General features: G+C 50.8%; 2 protein-coding genes across 2 annotated transcripts; one reads left to right on the top strand and one right to left on the bottom strand.

Annotated features, from left to right (window-relative positions):
• Positions 1-221: 221 nt before the first annotated feature.
• On the bottom strand, positions 222-10,299 carry LOC119109759 (dehydrogenase/reductase SDR family member 4). Its single transcript, XM_037233510.1, has 9 exons — positions 10,289-10,299; positions 9,915-10,010; positions 9,353-9,421; positions 8,415-8,592; positions 6,926-7,003; positions 6,387-6,533; positions 5,847-5,981; positions 5,279-5,334; positions 222-767 (listed from the first exon to the last, which is right to left on the bottom strand). Exons 1-9 carry the CDS (start codon positions 10,297-10,299, stop codon positions 638-640), a joined length of 900 nt encoding a protein of 299 aa, XP_037089405.1. The 3' UTR covers positions 222-637.
• A 25-nt stretch (positions 10,300-10,324) lies between these two features.
• On the top strand, positions 10,325-26,424 carry LOC119109758 (zinc finger MYND domain-containing protein 11). The gene is made up of 13 exons (XM_037233509.1): positions 10,325-10,430; positions 15,688-15,830; positions 16,057-16,181; positions 17,485-17,631; positions 17,910-17,993; positions 18,597-18,728; positions 18,976-19,048; positions 20,453-20,649; positions 21,732-21,848; positions 22,417-22,689; positions 23,079-23,201; positions 24,894-25,109; positions 25,423-26,424. The coding sequence occupies exons 2-13, from the start codon at positions 15,695-15,697 to the stop codon at positions 25,474-25,476; spliced, it is 1,677 nt and encodes a 558-aa protein (XP_037089404.1). The 5' UTR covers positions 10,325-10,430; positions 15,688-15,694; the 3' UTR covers positions 25,477-26,424.
• Positions 26,425-27,472: the final 1,048 nt, after the last annotated feature.

Below are 27,472 nucleotides of genomic sequence, written 5' to 3'. Positions count from 1 at the left end.
TGCTTTAACGTTGGTGAAGGCTCCACGAAATACAATGACGAAAATGAAAACCAAAATCATGGTAGAAGTGTCACGCTTTCATGTTGTCACCGTTCTAATGTTTAGATATACGACGCATCCTAAGTTCATCAAGCAGGCCTGCGCCCGAAATGGACTCGACGCTTGCATATTGCACAGTATAAAACCTCCTCAGCGGTAGAAAATTCGCTGCCACATGAAGCCACACATGAAGCATATTAATGCTGGTCAACAACGAGGACGCCTATGACACATGAATACGCAACAGTTGCACAGACACCAACAATCACCCAACGACAATCCCTACAAACCGATCAATAGCTAAGTTGAACACCCCCTTTCATGACACACAAGCCGGCGTACCGACATCTAGCCGTGCGCTCTGGTTAATACCGATCAATAGCATGTTGCAGACAGTTTAACTCTATACACACACTCTCCTGCCCCTCCCGTGAATAGTCCATACTAGTGCGCAGGCAGTACGATCCCACTACACGCTCTGCTAAGGCCACCCTGCGCCGAGCGGGGCGCGCGTCCGCCGAGCGCCGTCGCGAGCGCGCCCTGCCGACGGCTGACGGTCACCACCGCTTCTGTTGGGGCTCGCAGCCCGCACTGGACACTACAGCGAGCTGCTGCCCATGGTGTCGCCTAGGCCGCCGTTCACGTTCATCACCGCGCCGGTGATGTACGAGGCGTCGTCGGAGCAGAGGAAGGACGTGATGCCGGCAACCTCGTCCGGCTCCCCAATCCTGCCGAACATCGAGGGTAGCCTGGGTCCTCCTATCCTCCTATCCTCGATCCGCGTGCGCTCTTCAGAACACCCGGTCACGAGCGTCACGAACACGAACGCCACACAAACGTCACGAGCCTAGAGTGTGGACAGCATGCCCGGAACATCGGCTCAGGCGGACAGTAAAGCCTCGATTGTTTGGCATCCATGGCCTTGGGACCAGAATTCTTACTACAAGCTGAAAAGATCCTAAACCTACCATCCTGCCAGTGTAAAATCCAGTTTAAGGAATGCTTCTTCTCAATCAGTTTGATGTGCCACCCGTAAGCGTGACATAATCGCACGTGTCTGAGCCTGGCCCGCTTGACCCAATGACTGTTGAAATGATCCACTGACGGTGCAGCTGAATTAATCGTGTGAATAACAGTGTGATGCACTGTAAATGACACGGCGTCACACTGATATATTGATACCTAAATTTTGCGTAGAGTATTTGGGGGCGTGGGAATAACAACTTCACAGAAATCGGACCTCAAACCGCCAGTTTACTTCAGATATCTCGAAACATTTCTTGAGTATAGAAACATGGTCAGAAAGCACTACAAAATAGCCCCAAATAATATAATATTATAAATATAACTAAAAATAATCATAAAAATAACGTCGCAAACAGCATACACACATACACTTAAGCTGTCCTTCGTTACGCCGAAACCGACATAAAATTCTTAGACGTAATTGTGCGGCTAAAATACGGTCACACCCAAGCTGATTTGTTCTCAAAACCATCCGACAGAAAACACTATCTCCTTTCGTCATCAGACCACCGTTACCATACCAAAAATGACGGGCCTCTTGGATCAGACATGCGGTTGAAAACAATTCACAGTGGCTAAGATAAACACATTCGGCATGGACAAGATCTGAAAGCTAGGCTTCAAAACAACGACGTACCCCGACAGATTAATAAACAATAGCTTTGCTAGGGCCTACAAAATTGAGCGTGAACATCTGTTTGGCTGCAACAAGCAGAGCAAGAATGAAAGGTGTTGACCCAGGTCCCCCTCGTTATAACTTACTCCAGGGGCATGCTCAGCATTAGACAAATACTTACAACCAAACAACTCGTTTTGAATCACTCCAAACACGTGCGGAAAATATTTATTAACCAACCCCTGGTATCCTACCGAAGAAGGTCAAGCCTAAAGGCCGATTAATACATTCAAAAAAAGCCATGGACAGTCGAGCGAGGAGCAGGCAGGCACATGGAAAGAAACTGCGTCACCTGTCGGTGGATTTATTAGGATCACGATTTAGTAAAGAGACCTACAATGTACACGTATGATCGGACGATTGGCTGTAAAACAAGCAACGTTACATATGATGTTCGTTGTAACGTGAGTAAATGTGCATGTTATATCGGGGAAACGGAGGGGACTTTATGTACCCGCTTGCAAACCATTTATTGACTGTAAGGACAAGAGCCTGGGTGAACTACACCGTATCCATCCATTTTAACTCACTGGGTCACTCAATGGTGCAAAATTTGTTGGCTTGGAGAGGGTGTGGAGCAAAACTGTGATAAATAGGAGGCTCAGAGAGAAAAGTGGACTGATGTGCTGGGTACATAAACAGGAGGCTCAGAGAGAAAAGTGGACTGATGTGCTGGGTACATCAAACCTTCGCGGGGGCTCAACGAAAAAGGAAAATGGCATGTACAAGCGCGAAAGAAGTGTCTTAGGAGGTGGCTCTCTCACATTCAATGCATATGTGTCGATGACGTGTGTTAGCATACATGTATCATGCCATTAGATCGACACCACCCACGTTAAATTACTGGCAGGCGTGTACAGTCTAAAGCGGGACATTAGCTGTAAAATGGCACAGACTCGCATGCAAACTGGAAAAACTGAGGTAAACCGGGCCAGTTACGGGGAGCCCGGCTATCTGTTGCGAAACGCACGTGCTGATCAGCCGAAATCGACGCTTCATTTGCTTGCCTCACTGATGTTATTGTTAGGCCATACCCTGGCCGTTTATACACGAATGTTTTTAACAATTCTTACACATTTAATGTCACCAGTGGAGGATATCTTAGATGTTACAAACTGATTTTATGTGCCTATATGTCATGCGTAAAGATGTTGTATGCAGTTCTACGCTATCAAACTTTCGCATTATCGTAAAATGGGGTAAATTGACGGTTTTCCACGCAAACACCATCACATCTTTACAGAATTTCAGGTGCATTTAAGTTTTCTGCAAGGAGCGTCAAGATTTGGGCAAACTGTGTGAAATACCTTACATTATTTAAGGCACCTTTACAGCCATTCTTAACATAAGTATTTGACATCAGAAAAGAGGCCTTCAGCTTCTGATTTTCCAGCATTATGAGTTAACGTTAGCTATGACAGACTGCTTTGCCAAAATCACTCAACACCACCCCCGTAATTCTTTCACACCGGAACGCAAGGCACAACACTTGCGGGCATTTCTCAACACACTTTTTGCAGTTCAACCCGACGGAAACTGTACCACAGAGCTTTACTTTAAACCCACGGCCGCTCCTATCTTACTAAATTACAATTCGGCGCAACCCATGGCTACCAACAAAGCGGCTCTTATTTTACAGATGCCGAGAGCGGTGCAAGTATCTTCTGATCCACAATCGTGAAAGCGTAGTTCGACCAAAATGTCTCTCCTTTTCCTTGAGAATGGATGCTCTGGACACAGAGGGTCTCCAGATTTCTGCAACGATAGGTCTACGTAGAACTTGTAAAAAAGCAAAACAAACAAATTATGTACATTTGAAACCTTCTTTCACAGTGACACTGTTTGACCCATACTAGCATGATCAGCGCTGGAGACCACAATGTGTCCAGCTGGGAATAAGATTTGTCATATATGTGTAAAAGAACTGCAAAGGAAACGCACGCAGAAGGACATAGCACAATTATATCATATAGCCTTTGTCCAGAAACCTTTCATGTGGGAGAAACAAAGCGTTACATTCGTAACATGTTTAATTAAACACCTCAGTGACGCACGTTTCCGGGGAGCGTACACACTACTGGAAGAGCGTATTGCAGATCGACATGCAGCAACGGAACGTAGCGCAACATAACCCAACTTTGATATATATATATATATATATATATATATATATATATATATATATATATATATATGCCAACAGCCAAAGGCAATGAAGACCCCAAGGTCTTACGATTGCTGCACATTCAGAACATTCGTCCTAGGCTGAACGTACAACATCCATCATGGGACCTGATTAAAACAGCATTTTTAGGTTATAGACGTCTGTGAGGTTCAGGCCATGCCCGTGGCGGCTAAAGATCACGGTTTGTTTGTTGTTGCATGTTTTACGTTTGGTGGCAGTGTCTGCAGGAACGTTTTTTGGATGCATGGGTTTTCTTTTTCAAGTGAAGTATTTTGCTGAAGCTGTCTGAGCTCCTGACACCCTTGAATATGAGTATACCTCAAAATATTCAGTACCCTCTATGCAATCGTTATTTACCACTGCAACGGAGGTTAACCGCCACCTCCTGGCATCCTAAAGGTCGTTAACTCAACGTAAGAACTTTGGAGCCATCGGTGTTGTACATCCGCTACATCAAGAACGGTAAAGTGATGCAAGCACTGACGTGCCGTGTTTGGGTCATTACAGATACTTCTGCAGCAAAATAAGACGGAAACCGCGGTACAAAACGGAGCAGTTTTGAGCACTTACACCTTAACAGAAGTGTTCCACATTTGTATGGGGATTTAAAATGAGATGGCCCTTCCGAAGGTCATTCAGTGCAGTTCACGGTTTTGCAATTTTTAAGACATAACAATCTTCTGTTTCTGATTTTGACGCCAGCGAGCTTGGCAGACCACTTCGTGCAAACTATGCCGGGGTCGTTCAGGACATTAGTTACACAATAACAATTTCACTTAAATCCTACTCCCACCCAATATTCAGTTCGTTTTCCAATGGCCAAGAAGCGAGAAGTTACTTTAACGTCTTGGCGTCGACCGTAGCGCTTTCGACGCGGCGCGAACGGCCATATTGAAAGTATCGCAGCTGCTTTTTCGGTCGGTCCAATTCGGTCCATATGGTGTTTAACGCGGCACAGCCATTACAGCGCGGAGGACAAGTATCTGCCAAAAGGAACGTAGTTTCATGAATAAGTAAAACATGCTGCCACCTTTCAGGAAGTGAACAAGGAACAAACCATTGGGACCGACCACTTACCGCAGTACCTCGACCACACCCATACCAATAATAGACCTTCCACACAAATAAGCCTGCGCCAACCAGTTTCCATGAGCGATTTCGAAACCGCAGAAGTTCTAGAACATTCGGCATTAGACGCGAGGTCTAGCCAAGGGCCCAAATGGGTCATGAATACAACATGTCAATGCATCGACTGATATGATGACTCCCCACATGACTACCGGTTCACCGTGACCCAACGGCGGGTGCCAACGCACCAGCTCACAGCAGGACAGTGGCTACACACAACTCACCTGCGCATGTAGATGCTGTTCTCGATCCCGGTCCGAATCGACTCCGTGTTCACCAACTGAAGAAGGACAACGCACATCAAAAGACCAATACACGTTGACAGTGAAGGCTGTGCCTGACGTCCACGCTTGGGGTGATACCATAAACTCAACTAGACACATGCATAAACAATCCATTGTGGAAGAATATAACTGATACATGACCTGTTAAACCAGCGAAACTTGTTGCTGCAATCTAACGGAGTGATGCAAGCCAATGACAAGACGCCCAAAACGTGCCATATAAAACAAAACGTTTCATTTTCCGTGACTCGCTTGGACGCTCGGCATGTTTCTATTATATATTTATGGAAAAGGTTTGCTCAAACATGGCTCAAAGGCAGCTGTCCTTGGCTTTCAGCGCCGGAAACTGTAGAAGGGTCGTGAATAATGTCCAAAATCACGTCTTACGCTCGCGCAGATTATGACAAGGGAACACATTTGTCCTTACGCTACATTATAATTACTAACGGGACGCCATCATCATATGTATGCATCATTATAATAATCACACGGGCAGGTGAATACTCACGACAGAGCTGAAATTGGTGTTGATGAAGCCTGGTGCCACCGCGTTGACCCGTATGTTCTTGGGCGCACACTCCTTAGAGTAGACCTGGCTTACGCCGAGCAGAGCCATCTTGCTGACCGAGTAGGCGGCCAGCATCTGTCGGAGCAGCGCGGGACGATGGTGCCGAATGATGGCCACGCTAACAGCCGGCAGGGAAAACGCGTGGACACCCCCGTGGATGACTGCCAAGGTATATATAACGACAGATATAAGATAAATCTCGTGAAACCAGATCCACTAGCAGCTTCAACACCAAGACAGTGCTGTTTCTGAGGTGTTATAGCCCTTTCCATCCAGTACATAGCCTGGGATAAGGGTCGGCTCGGGAAATACCGGCCGGCGGCGCACACTGACCGAGTTAGGGATCACACTGACCGAGTTAGGGATCACACTGACCGAGTTAGGAATCACACTGACCGAGATGGGGATCACACTGACCGAGTCACGGATCACACTAACCGAGTCAGGGATCACACTAACCGAAATAGGGATGGCACTGACCGAGTTCGGGATTTGGCCGAGCACAGAGGCGATGAAGACGATGGAGCCGCCACCGCGCTGCTCCATGTACGGCACCACCAGCTTTGTCAGCAGGTACGCTGACTTGACATTCACGTCGAAGATCTTGTTCCAGCCGGCCTCCGGGCACTGACGAACGGCAGGCGTCAGCTCAAGGCCAGAGACTCAAGCAACGACAGGCTTCGGTTCAAGGCCAGAGACTCAAGCAACGACAGGCGTCGGCTCAAGGCCAGAGACTCAAGCAACGACAGGCGTCGGCTCAAGGCCAGAGACTCAAGCAACGACAGGCGTCGGCTTAAGGCCAGAGACTCAGGTAACGACAGGCGTCGGCTCAAGGCCAGAGACTCAAGCAACGACAGGCTTCGGTTCAAGGCCAGGGACTCAAGCGACGAGCACTGATATGAAGTGCAACATGATATGACTACACGTGCGTTTAATAGAACGTCAACAAAGACATCGTGGCTGGGTAGCACTCGACGGCTACCCAGATCAGGCGATTCACCACGCGGACAGGTACTCACGTCAAGGAGACCGCCAAACACTGGGTTGGTGGCCGCGTTGGACACAAGGATATCGATACCACCATACTTCTCCAGCGCCTGCAACATAGAACAGACAGTGGTGGCTAACGCGTAGACACGGGGAAGTAAAGTAAGCGGTCTGCTCTGGATGAACAACTTAAGAACTGACTGGACAAAAGTAGCTATATGGATACGTCGGCAGATAACGCATGACTGAAATAATAGGTCGCTGGTCAACATTGCACGTCACTGTGGCCACGACATAGTTGAGTATTTGTCCGATGATGACCAAGAAATGTTGATATCGGGATAAGAAATCAGCAAGTTAAGCTTTACCCACTAAATCCAGAAGCAAAACACCCAGCAGAGTACATGCAGGCCCAGGAGAACAGCATCGTTAAACATTAACACGTGCCCGGGTGGCCGACTAGATACCCTTCACTCGGGTGGGGGGGGGGGGGGGAGGTCAATTTGACCCCCCTGAGATCTCTGGAACTAAGAACGCCACAGACACCAAATTTTCAGGGTGTGTTGACCTGTACGAAAACTCACATAGGCTAAATTTCCAGGTTTCTAGGTCATGACCTTCGGGTCAAAAAAGGTCAAACAAGGTCAAGTCCCAGGTTGGTCTCCAAAGTGCCCCCAGAACCTAGATTTCTAAGCAAAATGTCACATTCTCATTCATGGTCAGTGACATTGTTTGGCCTTTTAAAGGTCAAGGTGACCAAAATCGTACAAGATTGCTTTGAGTTTTGCATTTGACTAAGCAACAAAGATTATACTGGGCAGTATGTCCCTAAAACAAAATGTTGACCTGGGTCATTTTAGATCAATGACCTATTCTGACCTCTAAGAAGTCCATGGAAGATGTATGATGCCATTCCTGCTACCAGTAAACTCGAAATGAGCACCAGAAACTATTCCATTCAGCAAGCCCTAGAGTAACAAAACAGGTTTGTGTAAACCTTGGTGTGACCTTTATACCGGACCTCAGGTCCGTGTAATTTGCTCATTCAACTGTTGTATTACCTAAGAAAGCATCTCAGAGATGTATGGCTTTGTCTAACACTCCGTTGTTTGATCAGATTGAAGGATTCCCTAAAAATTGCCTTCGACCTTGTGTGTGAGTCAATGTATGTCAAAAAAATGTCAGCAACCTTACAAGGTACATATAAATTTTTGATGCCAAACGATCCGCTATTCAATTGTCACAGCTATGCAAAATTTGGCGCGGCTACGCCGCGCCGTTTGGAAACCATTCTGGAAAAACCTTCGGGGGGGGGGGGGGTCAATTTGACCCCCTCCCGAGCGCGTGTTAATATTCACCATGTGAATGCCAAGGGGCCAGCTAAGGGGTCACCTAAAGGATGATGGTCAATACCAGCCTATCTTAGTGACGCCTGTGATCCCCTTTTGATTGGAGTACGGTTTTCAGAGAGCCGACCACTACCTGGTCCACATCCCAGCGAAGCACTGTGGCCTGCCTCACCCGCTCCACGAGTGCCTGCCTCTCTGACGGGTTGCCCACATGACACTTGACGCCGGACACTTCCAGGCCCTCCTCGCTGAGCGCGCTGACTGTGGCATCCACGTTCTGCTGGTTGCGGCTGCTGACGACCACGCGCGCGCCATCGCGGCCCAGCCGACGCGCGATCGAAAGGCCAATCCTGTGTAGGTGCGGCCCCACACAGGAACAGTCACTGATACTCAGGGCATTTGGTGCAGAGCTTGAGACCAAGTATGTGGGCATGTATGGGGAGCACACATGTGCCTACAGACATGATCATACATGTGCACAAGTAGTACAGAGAGATACACAATTCATTGGTCATTACACTGTGAGTTGGGTGTTGCTTTTCAGACAATTTGGCACAAGCACCAACATTTACATTTGTTACATTACCTACACAATTATTGACATACTGCAAATCTGTCCGCACACTATTCAAATTTGCACTCCAACTCAAAACAAAAGCAAGATACAGGATGAATCAAACAGCTCACATATGATATCTATCTATTACAAACATACATAAATTTCTGACATACATGAATGTCAACACTATTTGTAATGTGACATGAACACAAGTTACAAACTTTACAGAAAGGCAGAGCCATTGGGTAAACAAAACTAAAAAAACAATTTTTGCATGGATCAGCTTCCACAATTATGGACTTCTAATCTGCTTTACCTTCATTTATCTGCTTTGCCTTTATTCAGTTCAAATCACAACATATTTTAGGGCAGAACAAGGAAACATGACAAAACAGCACCATGTATGTGAAACAGTCATCAAAATATCTGGCCTATCTTAGATTATTGATAAGATTTATGCTTGGTAAGGAACAGTGCCTTCTCATTGGAGGCTTAATGCATTGTGCCACATTGACACTTTTACTCTAACAGAAACCACAAAAATATTATACCCTGCTGTTGATGCTGTGACAATTGCTACTTTTCCAGCAAGCTTGGATGCCATGGTGCTCTGCCAGGACCTGTGAAACATATATTTATGCATGCATGAGGATTTTGCATGGAACCACAGCAACACATATCATGCATTCTCACATTGGGTGGACCAAAGCAAATATGGGATGGAACAACATAGGAACTGTGATAAAATCTGGACAATCTGGACTGGATGCATCCCCATGCCCTACTGCACATGCCATACTTGCACATCCAGTCTCCAGGCTGCGGTGATGTTAATGTAATGCTGACATTTACATGGCTACATTGGACACAAAATGGCCTAGGCAAGTATGCTTAAATTTTCAGTTGTCATCAGGTGCTTTCCACAACAGCAGTGACAGCTGTGACTGATAAACATTTTAGGAGAGGGTCCATTACAGTTCATAATGGAGCTCGGCTTGTGCCGTTCGGCATACAGCAATGAAGAGGGGCTTTTCAAAGCTACCTTACACTTATCTGGCTCCTTATTTGTCCAGACAAATCACAAAAAGTGCATAAAAACCACAGCAAACCCACAGCCGGCTCGATGACTGTTCCAACACTGCACGTATCCTGCTACGTATGTATGCTCTGGTGCAATCCACCAAAACTATTAGACGGTTTCCTTGCGATCTGACGCTGTGTTCAGCCTGGTCCAATTCGCCGTGAATAAATGTCCCTGCTGCGCTAGATTTGTCCCAACTTTCGAACCACTGAGAAAATTGAACTTTTTATTGCATTTCAGAGAATAGTTTTGCTTAAAAAGATAATATGACGTTCAAAACTTTTTATAATATTTTTGATAAACACTTATTGTACAAGAAAATCATGTAAAAGTGATCGCTGGCTCTATTTATTGAAAAGACGTCATTTAACACTTGGTGAAGTAAGCACATTTATTTTCGGCGTACCTTGTAGCCATCCCGGAATCAGGTGGCTCGCGCATCCATATCCGTGCACCAAACGCCAATCATTTGCGGGGGATATCTGCTTATTTATATATCTTCCTAGGTCTGTACCACTTGGGATCTGTGCAAGGAAGAAATTTACAAGGTACTTGTCAAAGCTCACAGTATGGGTCACACTGGGAATGCGATGGAGCTATTATTTACCCCCGCTTTTGTAGCTTAGTTCACTTTTACATTATTTTACGCCGTGCCACCGTGACACCATTTGCTCAAAACGATTGCGGGAAGTTGGCATGAATGCTCTTTTTCGAGATGCGTGCTTTGCGTAATTGTGTCCTGTTTGGAAGGGTGGATTGAGCATTGGCTTTCGGATGGGGTCAAAGTTCATTTGGGGAGGGCAATGTGGAAGCTCCGATTTTGGTGTGAGTTGCACTGGGGTTGAACGATCACAATACACATTGAGGTGTTTGCATAAGTTTGTTAAGACAGAGTGTAGCTATTATGAGACCTGATTTTGCCTGTTTAGATTATCAGTGGACCAATATATTCCCAGAAGCTACTTCTATCAGGTCCATTCATGTAAATGTACATTCATGCCCTGTGCGACACTCATTGAGATGCCGGTGTCCTGTGGGTTTGATCATTCTTACTGCATCAGTGCAAGCCTCCTGCAGTAAATGGTTGAGATAAAGTGTTGTCACATTGTAATCACTCAGCTTTCCATATTCATATACAGCCATGTTTATGAAATGGAGTAGCAAAGTTGTTCTTTGCTTCCATTGTCATGGGGATTACTTGGTGTGTGTGTGTGGAACATATGTGCTTAAGGCTTTTCATGAATGAAGTATTCCAAAGTTTTATATCTAGTACAGGCATGCAAATGTCAACATAGATGTTACATAAACAGGAAAGAGTTGCTACCCTTGTGTCTTCATGATGGATGTGTGACTAACAAAAGTATAAAATAAGAAAATATGCTAAAATGGTGAATATGATGTATTATATATTGAAAACTTATACAAAATATAATAGCATTGAAAAAATCAATGACTTAGGGCTTTCAGTAATATTCAGACAATCTTCCTGCAATGCTTTCCAGTAAGCCTGTTTAGGTAGACTGGAGCTCTAATATGGTCTGGTCAGAGTAAGTGAATACTGAGCACTGCCTCCATATTGAATATAACATAGCTATTTATATGATTTTTACTTCTGATACCTAGGATGCAGTTTTATTAAGGAAAAAGCTTATACAGCTATGTGAGCAGGAGTGTTCCACCATCTTTTTAGGTACTAGTTTGGTTTTAGGCTTGATGAGCACCTGGTCATAATAAGTTAAAATGCTACTTCTTTTGCACCAGAAGCCATCAAGTTGAGTGAGATGTTGCTGATTTGGGAACAGTTGTTTCTTTGGTACCCATAGCCCCTCTTTTGAATGGAAAGTTTTTTCTTGCTCATAACCACTGTTCTAAGTTGCAGAAATGCACAAACCATCCCTCTATATTGCTATGACCATCATACTATTGAAAATGACAGTACAGTTGCTATTATTTCTAGTCAAAAGAGCTATAGCTACTTTGCAACACTTTTGTGGAAAACTTATAGAATGGTCTTATCACCCTCCACATTATATGATTTGTTTACATGTGCAGACAGATCTCTAGCTAAGATTTGTCTAGTCAAGACTCTGCAAATGACTCACTAGTTAAGTGAACTGTGTCTGAGGTGTCAAGGTTTTACCATCTATTTAAGCTAGTTATTGGGCATTGTTGCATTGACTTATAGCATGGTCTTATCACCCTCCACGTTATATGATTTGTTTACATGTGCAGACAGATCTCTAGCTAAGATTTGTCTGGTTAAGACTCTGCAAATGACTCACTAGTTAAGTTAACTGTGTCTGAGGGGGTCAAGGTTTTACCATATCTTTAAGCTAGTTATTGGGCATTGCTACATTGTTAAGTTCATGTTTGCTAATTACCACCATTGCCAAGCAGTGATGCATCCTATGCATCACTTAACCACCACTGTGATTCAAGACTGATGCTCATTTGCTCCCTCTGCCTTCAAAGCAGAAGAGAAGTCCATGTTAACACTCAACTGATACTGGGGGGACGTGGGGCCAATGCACACCTAAGGTTTTTTAAGGACACCTCTCCAGCATCATGTGCAATCATGCTCAAATGTTTGGTGGCCCATGGTGCATTTATTGCACATGTTTAAATGCCAGAAACATGTCCATGGCATTCCTGGTTTCAGAGCAGCAGCAGTTTTTCGGGTTTGATAATCCGCGGCCTGCACGTCTGGCGGGTGGCAACCGAGTATGCCACTGTGTGCGCGGTCGGCCGATATTGTTACATTAGTGGTGCCATATTAATAGTTGATCAAAACACAAAGCTATGCACAATTGTGTTCGCAACTGATCGTGGAACACACCTGTTCAGGTTGTGTGTCACTTCAGTGCATGACACATGTGTGAGGTAAAGCTGAAAAATATGGTTTTGGGAAAAGTTTGACCTTTGGCCTGGCATAGAATGGGGAAAATTATTGATCTAACAAAAGAAAATATATTGCCAATCGCGAGATCTCGTTGCGATCAATCCACTAGTTTTTTCTGCTGAGCTCAATCTAAGTTTGGAAACGACGGGGGAGGGGCGGGGGAGGGGGCGCACCGAAACTCCCCCTGTAAGTCAGCGTAATGAAAAACAACGAATCAGGGAGAGGGCTAGGTCACCACTCAAGTAAAAGTGCTGCAAAACCTGTTGGGTTCTTGGAAAACGGGACAATCGTTTGGATTTTCTCTGAGTGATGCGTAACCCCTTCAGTGTGGTGCTCTAGGCCCAACCCTGTGTATTTTTACTGTGTTGTCCCAGATGAATAGTTTCACAGGTAACCGATATGCGCCCGGGTGGACGGTTGAATGTGACATGCTCGGATGGGGGCGGGGGCAATTTGGCCCCCTGAGCCTTCCAAAATTGAGGATGTGAGATGCAAAATTAGCAGGGTAAGTAGGGCTCTATGTGAACTTGTTTGTGTCAAATTTGAATCAGGTCATTGGCCGTATTTGACATTGGAAGGTAATGACCAGAAACGTTCAAGATCATTTTCTTATTTGAAGCCGCGAACGGCGAAAAAATGCAAACCCCATACAGCGTGCTATGCAAAAATAGTGTGATCGAGGTCATTTGAGATCAGTCACCACCATGGCCTTCATGAAGTCAAAGGAAGAAATCTTAATGTCATTGTTATCCAGGAGTTCAAGGTGCCTGCAAAAATCTTTCGCTTAAAGCAAGTTTTCCAGTAGCAGAGCTATCCGGTTTGGCCTTAATCTGGTTTTCGTAATTGACCCATGGTCGATGGAATTAGTCGCCTTCCTAATTTCAGTTGTCTTATCGTGTAAGAAAGCATCCCAAAGTTTGATGGCTTTGTCTAACTCGGCGTTGTTGCATCATTTTGTGCGATCCCCTGTAAACCACTTTCGCTGACAGAAACGACCTGACTCATCTGCTCTAGGTCCGCAGCCTTATGAGGTTTATCTAATGTTTCGATACCAAGACCTAGGCTGTTTAAGGCTAATAATACTAATAATATGAAAATATGGTTTACAAATAATTAAGCTAAACAAGTAATAAAATGTTGATTAGTAATAATAATATCAAGGCTTTTTGATCGCGTGCGGCTCAGCAATGTTTGGTTTGCGCTATTCGGAAGTTAGTCTGGAAAAAACCTCCGGGAGGACGGAGGCAGTCAACTATTGACTGAATGTACAACCTTGTCATATGGTGTGAACCTTCATGTTTTCCTTTTATGAGGTATTCTTTTTTATTGTTTTTCTTCGATCCGTTTATGAATATCAGCATTCCAACATTTTTGTATCAAATTAAAAAACGCTGTCAGTACCATAGGACACAGCAATAGCATCACACATCATTATCGCATCACACACATCATCCTTACTCTCATTGTCACCTCACATACATGCCAGGTTTCCGAAAACACTTCGTCTATCAACACTCCCGTTGTGTAACTTGATCTGATATCCCCCACCCGCATTCCTTCACCCTTTCCCACGGCCACAACAATGTCCCTGTCATTCTGGTGTTCGCGTTTCGTCGGTTCCCGTTTTTGTCGTCCTAGTTTAGTTTGACCATTGTGTACGAGATCTCGCCACGTTTGCTAAATTCTTTCATTTTTTAAAATTGTTATGGGCAGTTAACCAGTGACCTCTAAGTAGCGGCTTGCAGTCTACTTAAGAAAAACCCAAATAACCTGTTTTTACACCATGGCCAGACAAAGCCTGAGTTTCACGTAACAATATCACTTGACCGTATCATTTGATCAATGTGATAATTAACTTGTATGCATGGCAGCCATCCAAAAATCCTGAAAAGGCAATTGGCACTTTACAAATTTATCTGACAATTAATTTGATGTACCCATATGTACCATACTGCTTGACAATCATGCAATAAGTGGTACATTGTGTCAGCCACATTACAATAAAGACACTCTGGGCTACCTTAACATTTTTATAATGCACAAAAATCGCCTAGCGGAAAATAGCGTTGCAGAATTCAGTAAGTGAAGTTTTGTGCATGTCAAATAACAATAAGGACTTATATATTTATGCCCAATTTTCCAGATACATTGTACGACATTACTGTAGCAGCTAGTTGCTTATTGGATAGCAAAAAAATTTGCATTTCACAATGTAAAAAGTGCTTGGGTTTCCAGTAGGGGTAAAGTCTCATTCAGTTTCAGGTTTCAGGCCCACCCCCTGACTTTGAGAAGAAAGTGGGTCAAATAATGGGAGTGCCTGTTTTTCCTACATTTTAGGGGCGAGTCTAGCCATATGCTCCTCCTCAGCGCGCCCCCCCCCCCCCACACGCACGCACGCACGCACGCACGCACGCACGCACGCACACGCACACGCACACGCACACGCACACGCACACGCACACGCACACGTACACGTACACGTACACGTACACGTACACGTACACGTACACGTACACGTACACGTACACCTACACGCACACGCACACGCACACACACACACACTCCCAACTTATCATGCAAAACTACCTTGCTGGGTTGCAAAGTGGGTACCTGGCAGGGTCTTCTTGTCTTGTGGTAAGCACCAGCTTCAGGTTGTGCCTCACCATTTGTTGGGGACTTCATCACTCTGTCCATTTGGTAATAGGTGTCAGGTTCTGCCCATTTGGTAGAGGGTGAAGACATTGGTCTTCATGCTGTACAGTCTTAGACACATCTCAGGAATGCTGGGAACTTAGCAGGAACTACTATGTGCTCCATGCCACCTGCCGCTTATACGGATCACCTGGCGCTAGCAGAGATGTTGCATGATGCTTATCCTGACAGCTCTATCCTATGCTCTCTCCCAGGGGAAAGATGACGGGGCGGAAGTCGGACCCGACCATCGTCCACCTGGTGTGGGATGCCATCCAGAGCTGCATGACCCAGCGCCAGCAGCCCAACTTCGAGAGGGTATCCAAGCATATCATGCGCTTCAACAGCATATCACCTGGTGAGCGAGCTGTTCTGGTTGTGCTGGGAAGCAAGAGAGGGCAGCCGAGGACAACGCGCAACATCAGCGCTGCCAAGATTATGCGGAGTGTTGAATGCTGCTGCGTGCGCAGATGGAGGCTCACCATGTCCTCTGTCGATGGGAACTCTAGTGTGGTCTGATTGCGCCCAGTGGTGGTGTTATGAGCTTCGTGTTTTCGAGTGAGGGCGTTTGTTTTCGTCCGCAGATGTGATCGAGGACGAGCTTTCTAAGGTGGTGGACGATGGTTTGGTGCGGTTCGTGCAACGGCTGGGAGCCAAGGGATCGAAGAAGGGAGAAGAACAAGAACTGTATAAACTGCCCAAAGGACCCGTGAGTCAGATTGGGCATTGGGTGGCGCTAGCGGTAATATCTTTTTGTTTTGTCTTGTTAGATGTACTTGTGTGAGTGTTATTTGAACTCGGCTGTTTATAAAAGAAAGTAGTATAAAGCTCTCAGATTTCTGTTGGTACTGTGCAGCTGGTGTGTTCCTCAGTAGAGTTTGGGATATGTCTTTCTGCACATGAGAATCAACCTGGTTATGGTCATTGGCGTGGTGCTACCGCACATCGCCGCCGAGGAAAGACTGGCATTTCGCATTCCAGTCCTGGGACTCATTTCACCGACTTCCATCGCCTTCCTGGCGAGACCCGCCGCCTTGTCGAGACCTGACGTGACCTGTGGTCTAGTCCTGGCCTGCCTGACCTTAGCTGACCTGCCGCCTTGTCGAGGCCTGACGTGACCTGTGGTCAAGTCCTGGCCTGCCCTGACCTCAGCTGACCTGCCGCCTTGTCGAGGCCTGACGTGACCTGTGGTCTAGTCCTGGCCTGCCTGACCTCAGCTGACCTGCCGCCTTGTCGAGACCTGACGTGACCTGTGGTCCAGTGTTGGCCTGCCTGACCTTAGCTGACCTGCCGCCTTGTCGAGACCTGACGTGACCTGTGGTCAAGTGTTGGCCTACCCTGACCTGAGCCGACCTGCCGCCTTGTCGAGGCCTGACGTGACCTGTGGTCAAGTCCTGGCCTGCCCTGACCTCAGCCGACCTGCCGCCTTGTCGAGGCCTGACGTGACCTGTGGTCCAGTGTTGGCCTACCTGACCTTAGCTGACCTGCCGCCTTGTCGAGGCCTGACGTGACCTGTGGTCCAGTGTTGGCCTACCTGACCTTAGCTGACCTGCCGCCTTGTCGAGGCCTGACGTGACCTGTGGTCCAGTCCTGGCCTGCCCTGACCTCAGCTGACCTGCCGCCTTGTCGAGGCCTGACGTGACCTGTGGTCAAGTCCTGGCCTGCCCTGACCTCAGCTGACCTGCCGCCTTGTCGAGGCCTGACGTGACCTGTGGTCAAGTCCTGGCCTGCCCTGACCTCAGCTGACCTGCCGCCTTGTCGAGGCCTGACGTGACCTGTGGTCCAGTGTTGGCCTGCCTGACCTTAGCTGACCTGCCGCCTTGTCGAGGCCGGACGTGACCTGTGGTCAAGTCCTGGCCTGCCTGACCTTAGCTGACCTGCCGCCTTGTCGAGGCCGGACGTGACCTGTGGTCCAGTGTTGGCCTGCCTGACCTTAGCTGACCAACCGCCTTGTCGTGGCCCGACCTGGCCTGTTTGTCCGGTGCCGAGCCTGAGCGGCGCTCCTCCGGTAGCCGGCGCCGAGCGAGCACGACTGGTACTGCGCCAGCTGTCACCAGCCCGGCGAGCTGCTGGCCTGCTCCGGCTGCCCATCCGCCCGCCACAGCAAGTGTCTGACGGAAGCCGAGCGTCAGACGCCCTTCACCTGCCCACAGTGTCAGGTGAGCTGGCATCCCAGGCGAGGGCGGCACGTCTGGAGAGCGGCAGGACACACAACACCCGTCTGTACTCCCGGCACATTGTACACCCATCCATATGCCCGGTCATTTCTGCTTTAATAGGTTGGCAGTAACGCTTGAAACTTGCTTTAGTTGCCAGATGGTCGCCAGGTAACGAAGCGTTTTCTTCGGCCAGGTATTGTTCAGTGCGATTTACTCATTCAGTCATTCGGCTGCTTCGGCTCCCCTCGGTGGGTTGGCCACTGCACGTGCTTTTTCAGATGGCCGCAGCGGAGCAATGTGATATCAAGAAGAAAACACTCAACACGCTTTTGGGGTACACCGTTCTTCGCCTTAAAGCAAGGGTAAGGCCCTGTGAAATTAGTTAGGCTTCTGTGTTGTGGTCTGCTCAGCCCCTCGACCCTGTCACCGAATATTTAAACAATGTGTTAGCTGCTCACAAGTGCGCGCCAGCGTCTCGTAGAATATGTCGCCCACGATGTCTGTTGCTAGATTTTGTGCATGCTTCCAAGCAAGAAATACCAGAGTGCTCTTATTTTTTCATGTGTGTATTTCTCTTTCTGTTTTTTTTTTTTGAACAATTTGATCAAACAATAGTGGGTATCTTTGAATCACAGTGTTACCTGGCTATGATTTCACCCGTCCCATTGTCTTTCAGCCAGTGCCGACATGTGCTGCCCTACTCTGACGTCTCCTATCTGGCCTCCAGCCTGTCCCATCTGGTTCTTTGAGCAGATGACGTCACGCTGTCCACGTGCCCGCGTTCCCCCAGCTGGTACTGCCCGGTCTGACGACGGGAGCAGAGCCCCTGCCTCGGTGTGTCTGCCGCGTGCGTCTGTCTGTCACCGCGCGCCGCCGGCCACCGCGGCTGGCCTGCGGCGTGCGGTGGCCGGCCGCCACCCCGGCTCAGACCGCCGTCTGACCGGCCGCCGGGCGCTCCCCGTCAGATGCTGCCGCTGACGGCGGAGGACGCCGGCGTGCTCTCCCCCAGCTCGGACCCCGAGCAGCGCTTCCGCACCGCCTACCTGCTCTACCGGCCGCTGGAGATCTTCGACATCGAAGACAAGCTTGACAGACAGGTGTGAATGGACGCGGACAGGGGCCAACCCGGGCCGGGACTTCCTTAGGAGCGGCTCACAGATCCAGCGTCGCTCGTAAACAGTTCAGCGTGATTGCGCATGAGAACATCCAACGCAAGCTGGGAGTTCTGACTGCGATGAATGCTGTGTTTCGCTTTGCTATGCAACGGCGGCGATTTCAGGTAAAATGTGGTATGCAAAGGCGTTAAGCTGTGATTTGAACTGAACACCTACCTTCTCGCTTTAGGTGTACAGCAAGCTGTCGGAGTTTGAAGGTGACGTGCGGTTGATGGTGCACAACATTATCGTCATGAACGGAGGTACGTGGTGTTAGCTTGCACGTGTAAGGGTGCACAGGGTTGTGCTCCATAAAACAGCCTTCACAGCTTGTGGTCTAACAGTTTTCTTGTGTTGACATATGAGCCAGGAAAATAACTGACCGCGAGGGTGCGTGACGAAACGTGCGTTCTCGACGATAACCAACACAGATGCCATGCGGCGGGTCTGCTGATCACAGATCAGCTGCGGGCACGCACTGCCACCACCCTGCACCGCTGCGGGCACGCACTGCCACCACCCTGCGCCGCTGCGGGCACGCACTGCCACCACCCTGCGCCGCTGCGGGCGCGCACTGCCACCACCCTGCGCCGCTGCGGGCACGCACTGCCACCACCCTGCACCGCTGCGGGCACGCACCGCCACCACCCGACGCCCGTTGTTAACGCAAAAATCATCTAGCAGTGTGAAGAGTAACTTTGAGCGTCATGTTATTGCCGCATATCAAATCAAAATGCACCCCACGTGCTCCCCACTGCACACACACACACACACACACACACACACACACACACACACACACAACGCACGCACGCACGCACGCACGCACGCACGCACGCACCACGCACGCACGCACGCACGCACGCACGCACGCACGCACGCACGCACGCACGCACGCACGCACGCACGCACGCACGCACGCACGCACGCACGCACGCACGCACGCACGCACGCACGCACGCACGCACGCACGCACGCACGCACGCACGCACGCACGCACGCACGCACGCACGCACGCACGCACGCACGCACGCACGCACGCACGCACGCACGCACGCACGCACGCACGCACGCACGCACGCACGCACGCACGCACGCACGCACGCACGCACGCACGCACGCACGCACGCACGCACGCACGCACGCACGCACGCACGCACGCACGCACGCACGCACGCACGCACGCACGCACGCACGCACGCACACACACACAGATATATATATATATATATATATATATATATATATATATATATATATATATATATATATATATATATATATATATATATATATTCATTTCTGTGGGCTGACTGATCAGAAACTGCAGGTCAGTATTGAGAAATAATGGAAGAGCACGGATTCCACTATTGATTGCGCAATGGCGGTGACCTCCAGCAAGCGATAAAGCGTTATTAACCGCAGTGAAATCAGGATGTACTGCATGTATAGCGTACTGCCTATGCCTTGGGGACAAAGCAAAGCCGCGTCAACCGCTCTGACTACTGCAGGATGGTTTCAAATGTCTGCAAGTCTTGAAAGTGTCTACAGTTCATGCTTTGTGTCTGAATCAGTCTTGGCACACGCTGCCGAGGACGGTGGTCCGTTTCCGGCCTCGCTGTTGCCCCGGCGCTCATGGAATGCTGGTCGGTGGCTTTGGCCGGCAGCGGAGTCGCAGGCGGCGGCGGTGGCCGGCCAGGTGCTGCAGGACTGTCTGCATGACGTCCAGGAGATCCGCATCTGCCGCGATTGCTACCGCATGTCCAACGAGAAGCCCGGCAAGAACTGGTTCTGTCGGCCCTGCCGGCCGCCGCACGAGCTCGTTTTCGCCAAGCAGAAGGGCTACCCGTTCTGGCCCGCCAAGGTAGGCGGCACGGCGCGGTGTCGGGGGATGTGCGACCCTGGACCAGAGGCGACAGGAGATGTGCGACCCCGGACCAGAGGCGACACAGCGTCCGCTGCAGAGTTGGCTCACGGCAGTGTCTGGTGGGCTGACAGCTGAAAACTGGATGTTGATATCGACTTACTTTGGTATGCACGTTGTTCACGTGTATCTTACGAGCAACGCTAAACTAGTTCATCACATTTTATTGTTATATTTAGTCCAAACATGTGCATTGGATTGACTTCTGCGATCGGAGTTCGCACGAAGCAGTGCTTGTTTGGTGAACCCTGATCCCACCATCCGATCGTACATTGTAACTCAACGGACAAAATTGTGTGGCGAGGGTTGAACGTGCTACAGTGTTCGGGACGGTCCGCCCCGCCCTCCGACCTCATCTTACCTTGGGCTGCTGCTGCTGCCGGCCGTAGGACATCCAGCGAGGGGCTAATGATGAGCGTCGAAGCGACTTGAACCCAGCTATCCGGCCGCGGGTAGGCTGGGAGGTGGGCGCCCTAACTGATCTAGCCACGGAACATGCTCCCTCCCGCTGCTCGTGTGTTGACTCTCGCATAGCTCGCTCGTCTGTGCGTTAGTCACGGTTGGAATCGGACGAGCAGCGCACAAACAAGCTCGTCCGGCTCGTCTTTGCGTTGCTGACGCGACTTCACGCCGCGAGACTCTTGTGCCCGCAGGTGATGAAGACGGAGAACGACATGTCTTTGCGTTGCTGACACCGACTTCACGCCGCGAGACTCTTGTGCCCGCAGGTGATGAAGACGGAGAACGACATGTCTTTGCGTTGCTGACGCGACTTCACCCCGCGAGACTCTTGTGCCCGCAGGTGATGAAGACGGAGAACGACATGTCTTTGCGTTGCTGACGCGACTTCACGCCGCGAGACTCTTGTGCCCGCAGGTGATGAAGACGGAGAACGACATGTCTTTGCGTTGCTGACACGACTTCGCGCCGCGAGACTCTTGTGCCCGCAGGTGATGAAGACGGAGAACGACATGTCTTTGCGTTGCCGACACGACTTCACGCCGCGAGACTTGTGCCCGCAGGTGATGAAGACGGAGAACGACATGTTTGATGTGCGATTTTTCGGCGAGCCTCACGAGAGGGCGTTCGTGACGCGGGGGCAGATCCGGCCCATCACTACCTCGCTGCAGGCGCTACAGGTGCGGCGCGCTGCTGTTTGTCCCAGGCTGTGCATCGCCTATTTCCCATTGCTTATTGCCTCCGAAGCGCAGGGTTTGTCTATTTCTTCCTTTGCATGAACAGGGGACAAGAAGCGCTTCCGGTCACGCCCTTAGTGGTATTTAGGACCATTTACTCACCCTCGTGCTTTAAAATGAAGTGATAGTCTGGATAATCCCCGCTGAAAGAAATGAGAGAAACAGTAAGTTAGCAACGGAAAGCGGGTGTTTGAAACCACGCCTTTCGGCTTGTACTGATACATTCATGCTCATCTCTTTTTTGATCTCTCTTTTGTGCATGCGCTATGTTCCACCTTATAACTGTCTTCAATCATGCTCAACTTAACGAAGATGATCATTAAGTTTACCCTGGCCGGATGGTCTTATATTTATTATCAATATAGGCATGCATGATGTGTCGGTGTTTGGTTTCCTACGCGCCGCGTCACGTGTCGTCTGTCGGCGCCAGTGTATCGACAAGCCGGCTTGCTCCGCTGGACCGGCACCGCCGCGCTCCTCCGTAACACCGTGCCCGTCCCACCGCCGGCAGATCAAGCGAAGCAACCCCTGGACGCGCGCCCATGACGAGCTGAAGCGGCACCAGGCGCAGCTGCGCCGCGTGGAGGAGCAGCCGTCGCTGCTCAACTCCGACTCGGAGCCGGGACTCGAGTCAGAGCCAGAGTCGACCGACTCGCCGCTGCGGGAGGGCGCCGCCCCGCCTCCGACCAAGCGACGTCGCAGGGCCTTCGATCCGGACGAGGATGGCCTGGTCGAGGTCAAGGACTGCTCCATCGTCGTCCAGAAGGTGGAGAACGACAAGCAGGTGGGGAGAGCCTTTCCTTGTCGTTGTTGCCTGGTTGCTGCCGTCCAGCCGGCTTCCGTCGTGCCAGCGGTCATATCGTGTATTTACGTATTGTGCGTCAGTGGTCATGGTGTACACAACCGTCATCCATTCATTGGCGTGTGCCTGATCGCCTTGCTGCTCGCCCCGTCTCCCCTCCACCCCTGCTCTCGCCGCCCGCCAATTTTCCCCTCCTGCCCTCGTCGCCCGCCAATTCTCCGCTCCTACCCTCGCCGCTCGCCCTCCTCCTCTCCTGCTCTCTCCCCTCTCTCCTCCTCCTGCCCTCGCCGCGTGCTGAGCTCACACCGGCCACTCGGGCTGACGGGATGTGACAGTGGCGAGTGGTGTGACCGGACGCGCGCGCTCCACAGCCGGCCTGCCTGCCGTCGCCCGACGACCAGGTGACGTCATCGTGCCAAGAGCCACAGCCGCGCACCGTCGCCACCCAGACGCCGGCCAAGTTCCTGCGCACCGGCGCCACCGAGCAGCAACACGTAAGGCCACGGCGGCTCCGCCAGTGACCCGATCAGGATGTCGTCCAGGTCCAAGGTTGTGGAGCCTCCTAGAGTTTGGAGCCCGTAAAGGAAAAAATCCTTGTATTCCGGTCGTTCAATTTTAGGATTTTTTTTTGCATGCTTTTTGATATACGAGAACCGATCTTACTGCGCGCAGCTCTAGAAAACTAGGCGTGTAATGTATATACTTACATGGAATGCCCTCCAGATCATGGCGGATCCTGTCATTTTGAGGACAAGCATTTTGGAGAAAAATATGGCAAAATTGACTAGAACTGACTGCTGGATACCATCAAAATCAAGTGCGCCGACTTTGTTTCAAGGTTATTTAACACTAGCCGACTTCGTTTGGTTAGCCGGCTAGGCGATATGGTCAGTTGATGGCTGATGACTAATGTAGAGTTCTTGCTTTGACCATTATGGAGTACGCAATATCCTAGCATTCAACATATGTAAAGAACGTGGTGCACAGACATAACGAGTGCCACAGGCGGCATCGGCGACGCGTAAAGCTACGTTCGGCAATTGCGAGTAAAGACTCATCGGTGCAGGTCCGACTGCTGCAGCTCTAAGGCTGAGGTGTCAAGGCAAATCGGCATCGTGTAGATCTCGGATTTAAGTACATGCAGCAATTTGGCCGGGCCCGTACCCACAAGCAGACAAAACGCGCTGACGTTTGCAAACACGTGTGGGGCTGTCGGCAGCGGAGTGAGATCCTTCTGACTTAATGGATGGGACCCCACGACCAATGTGGAGGGCCCCTGGACGGAGCGAGCGAAGAGCGCCCGGCCGATTAATATTTTTGTCCCCGTCAACGGCTAGCCTTCCGCTAAACTTTGACAATCAGAGATCAATGGGGACAGCGCCTGAGCGATCGAACGGGGCTTGGGTAGGGCAACAAAAAGACACCCGTTAGCAACATAGGGACCTATAAACAAGCGAGAAGAACCCAATACCAATGTGGTGGGCCCCTGAACGATCGTGACTGCCCCGACAGGTTAACATGTAAGGTACCGGCCAAAGCGGAGGGCCTCCTGAGCAAACGGGAATAACCTAAGACCAGTGTACATGAATTAGTGCTGTTCCCTAATCACCACCCTCAATCAGCAAATAATTATTCTTGTCTGGTCGTGGGTTCTCCGATATCGCTTGTGACTATTCTTGGTCGCTGGGAGACTCGAAGATGTCCAAATTTGTTGCTTTTAGGGTAAAAAAAACTGCGCCTACTCGGCCAGCTATGGCCTCTTTAGAGCCTATTACAGGCCCCTTCGGGCCCAGCGGCGGGGGGGGGGGGGGGGGGGCACAGCCCCGTGATCTCCCCTGTGGATCCGCCACTGGGCGCTGCACAGTTCACACAGCGTGGCGTCACCATGCTGTCCGTATTGATGACGTCGTTCTGTCTCCATGACGGGAATGTTCGCCGTTTGTGTTTGAGATGGCTTGCATGACTAATGGCGTTACACAGCGCAGCTAACGTACAACATGATTGAACACAGCCTTGTAATATGACCGCCTTGAATGGATCTCGTTGCGAACGTTAACGGGATAGTCGTACCTCCACCCTCGCTCTCAGCGCTGCACGCACGCGACGCGACGCGGACCCGGTACCCAAGGTCAAGCGGTGGTTCCAAGGCGGCAGCGCCGTCACAGGACGCTGTATCTTGTCTGCAGCCGAGCCCGGCCGTCAGCGAGGAGCGCGTCCGTCAGCTGGAGAAGGAGCTGGAGCGGGCGCGCCAGGCGCACAAGCAGGAGCTGGCCAGCCTGGACACCCAGTACCGCCAGCAGCTGTCCGCCTCCAAACGCAAGCAGTGGTGCTTCAATTGCGAACAGGAGGCCATCTACCACTGCTGCTGGAACACCGCCTACTGCAGCACCGAGTGCCAACAGGTGAGTGGGCGTGCAGGCGGGGCGAGCGGCTTGAAGCGATCTGCCGAAACATTGATTTTATCAAAAGCTCTATATTTTACTCGCACTCTCTGTCTTTCCGCCTTGCTTTGGGGCCTGAAATTTAAATTTCTTGTTCTCTTTTGCCGTGCAGCCCAGCCGTAATCAGACGCCGGCTGGCGTATCGTCATTGGCGGAGTAAAGCATGACGTGACAGACGCCGGGGCTGTTGCTCAGAGCACATCGCACGTCGCACCGCCGTCGCCGTGACCCGCGTGCAGAGGCGTGGGCCGTTAACTCTCTGCGCCGCCGCCAGGTCCACTGGCACAAGGAGCACAAGCGTGTCTGTCGCCGTAAGCGCACGCTGTGAGCGGGGCCCCGGAGGGGTGAGACGGTCGGAGCGGCCGTGCCGGGCCCTGGCTGCCGTGTGCGGCGGGCGAACGGCCGTCAGCGGCGCCTGCGGACGCCCGTCATGTGGCGGCGTACCCGCGAGAACGGAGCCACCCGCCGACCGGCTACCGTGTGCGACAGTGTGCCGACCTGCGGACCGAGATTGGCCGGGCGCGCGACGTCACGCCTCGCCGCCACAGTCAGTCCAGACGCCTCGGGACCCGGCGGCCGGGCCCTGTATACTGAGCTTAGCCATAGGGGTTCTGCGTATCATGTGCTTACCTGTCCTGTCCCATTCTTGTTCGGCCTCTCCCCAGCCTACGAGTGAACAGGCTTGCCAGATCGTGGCCCTGCCGGTCCAGAGCACGGGCATTGTCTCTAGCAAATCGTGGGGTGCCAGCCTGTCAGCGCCGCCTCTGTGAAGGCAGAAGTCACTGGGCCTGTGGACGTGCCGGCGGCGGGGCCCACCCGGCGCCCGTCCGGTGACGGGAGATTCCGGCGTGCCAGTGAGGCTCGTGTGCCACTGTCGCTGCCGGGGGGCACGGGTTGCAGCGGCCGCGCTCAGCTGCGGCGAGAGGCGACGCGTTCGTGTAAATACCGTAGCCAGGGCATTGGATCGGTCTTTCGCTCGGCGGGCCGCGGCGGACACCAGGGCGGCGCAAGTGGCCAGGCGCGGCGCCACGCTAGTCGGCATGTGTGCTGTGCATCGATGACGAGTTAATCCCGGCTTGGCCTCCCACACACTGCACCCCGTGCAACCATCGTGTCGATCATGCAGCATGCAGTGATTTGGGCTCATTTGTGACCGAGTGTGGTATCCAGGCGTGGCGGAGCCGGCCGATTGTATGACGTTTGCGACGTGTTATGTTAGAGTGTGATGTGTTTACGCTATGCACCGGCCGGGACGCGTCAGTGATTTTAGTGTGCGCACCCGTGGTCTATGAGGTCCCCAGCATGGACCGACCGGACAGGCTGCTACCGCACCAATCATAGCAAATCGTTGTGAGTCGTGCAATGACGCATTTCCGTAGTGTTGCCCAGTGAACGTGTGCCACAACGGGATGGTTATCCAGAGGCTCTTTCTGTGCACGTGTGTGTGCTCTGTGTGACCGATCGTTGGTCTTATCTGTCCTGAATTTGCGTACACGTGCCTGTGTATGGGTCTCTCGGACGATGTTTCAATATTCGGATAATCGCCATTGCAAGGCCTCGAATCACCCCATTTTCTCCAACGCCCAGCCTTCACCGGTTCAGACGTGCTGTGTGCCGGTGCGTCCTGTCGATCCGTAGGGCGTCCTTCACAGGGCCTGTCGGTCCGTAGGGTGTTCTTCAGGGCCTGCCGGTCCGTAGGGCGTCCTTCAGGCCCTGTCGATCCGTAGGGCGTCCTTCACGGGGCCTGTCGATCCGTAGGGCGTCCTTCACGGGGCCTGTCGGTCCGTAGGGTGTCCTTCAGGCCCTGTCGGTCCGTAGGGCGTCCTTCAGGGCCTGTCGGTCCGTAGGGCATCCTTCAGGGCCTGTCGGTCCGTAGGGCTGCCTCCGCTGGGCTTGTGGGTCCATAGGGCTGCGTTCGCGGAGCGTGTACTCTGTTCCATCGTTATCACGGCACGTGTGGAAGGGGTGGCGTGTCGCTGGGCTGAAGCGGCCAGCGTTCACTACCACTGGATCTTGCCCAGGCGCGCGTTGTTGTAATACATGTGCTCGCTGACGGGGTCTGTGGTCGCGGCGGCGGCGGAAAGTTGCTGAAGCATCAGGATGGGACAGATGCGTCTAGAATAAACCCTGCGCTATGGTGTCGCGTTCAGATCGGCTACACATGAACAAGGGCTGAGTGGCGCCAAATGGCCCTTGTCTGTAATACAATAAAATGGGTTGGCCTGACATGTCATTAATGTCACTGTACGGCTTAAACGGTTTAAACTGCGCTGGGGTCAAAAAGGCTAGCTGTTGGCAGTCTACTGTGTCGCCATCTCGGATCG

This window comes from Pollicipes pollicipes, unplaced genomic scaffold (assembly GCF_011947565.3).
Source record: "Pollicipes pollicipes isolate AB1234 unplaced genomic scaffold, Ppol_2.1 Scaffold_7231;HRSCAF=8579_pilon_pilon_pilon, whole genome shotgun sequence".
Classification (NCBI taxonomy): Eukaryota; Metazoa; Arthropoda; class Thecostraca; order Pollicipedomorpha; family Pollicipedidae; genus Pollicipes; species Pollicipes pollicipes.
Note: the sequence above shows the minus strand (reverse complement) of the source record. Positions and strands in the feature narration are given on the sequence as shown.

Excerpts from the sequence above, each read along its gene's own strand:
- LOC119109758 (XM_037233509.1), top strand. The coding sequence starts at position 15,695 with ATGACGGGGCGGAAGTCGGACCCGACCATCGTCCACCTGGTGTGGGAT. Across the intron at positions 15,831-16,056 it reads CTTCAACAGCATATCACCTG|ATGTGATCGAGGACGAGCTT; the intron begins GTGAGCGAGCTG and ends TTTCGTCCGCAG. Across the intron at positions 18,729-18,975 it reads AAGACAAGCTTGACAGACAG|GTGTACAGCAAGCTGTCGGA; the intron begins GTGTGAATGGAC and ends TTCTCGCTTTAG.
- LOC119109759 (XM_037233510.1), bottom strand. Across the intron at positions 7,004-8,414 it reads GGCAGGCACTCGTGGAGCGG|GCGCTGGAGAAGTATGGTGG; the intron begins GTGAGGCAGGCC and ends TCTATGTTGCAG. Across the intron at positions 5,982-6,386 it reads TCGGCCAAATCCCGAACTCG|ATGCTGGCCGCCTACTCGGT; the intron begins GTCAGTGCCATC and ends CTGCTCCGACAG.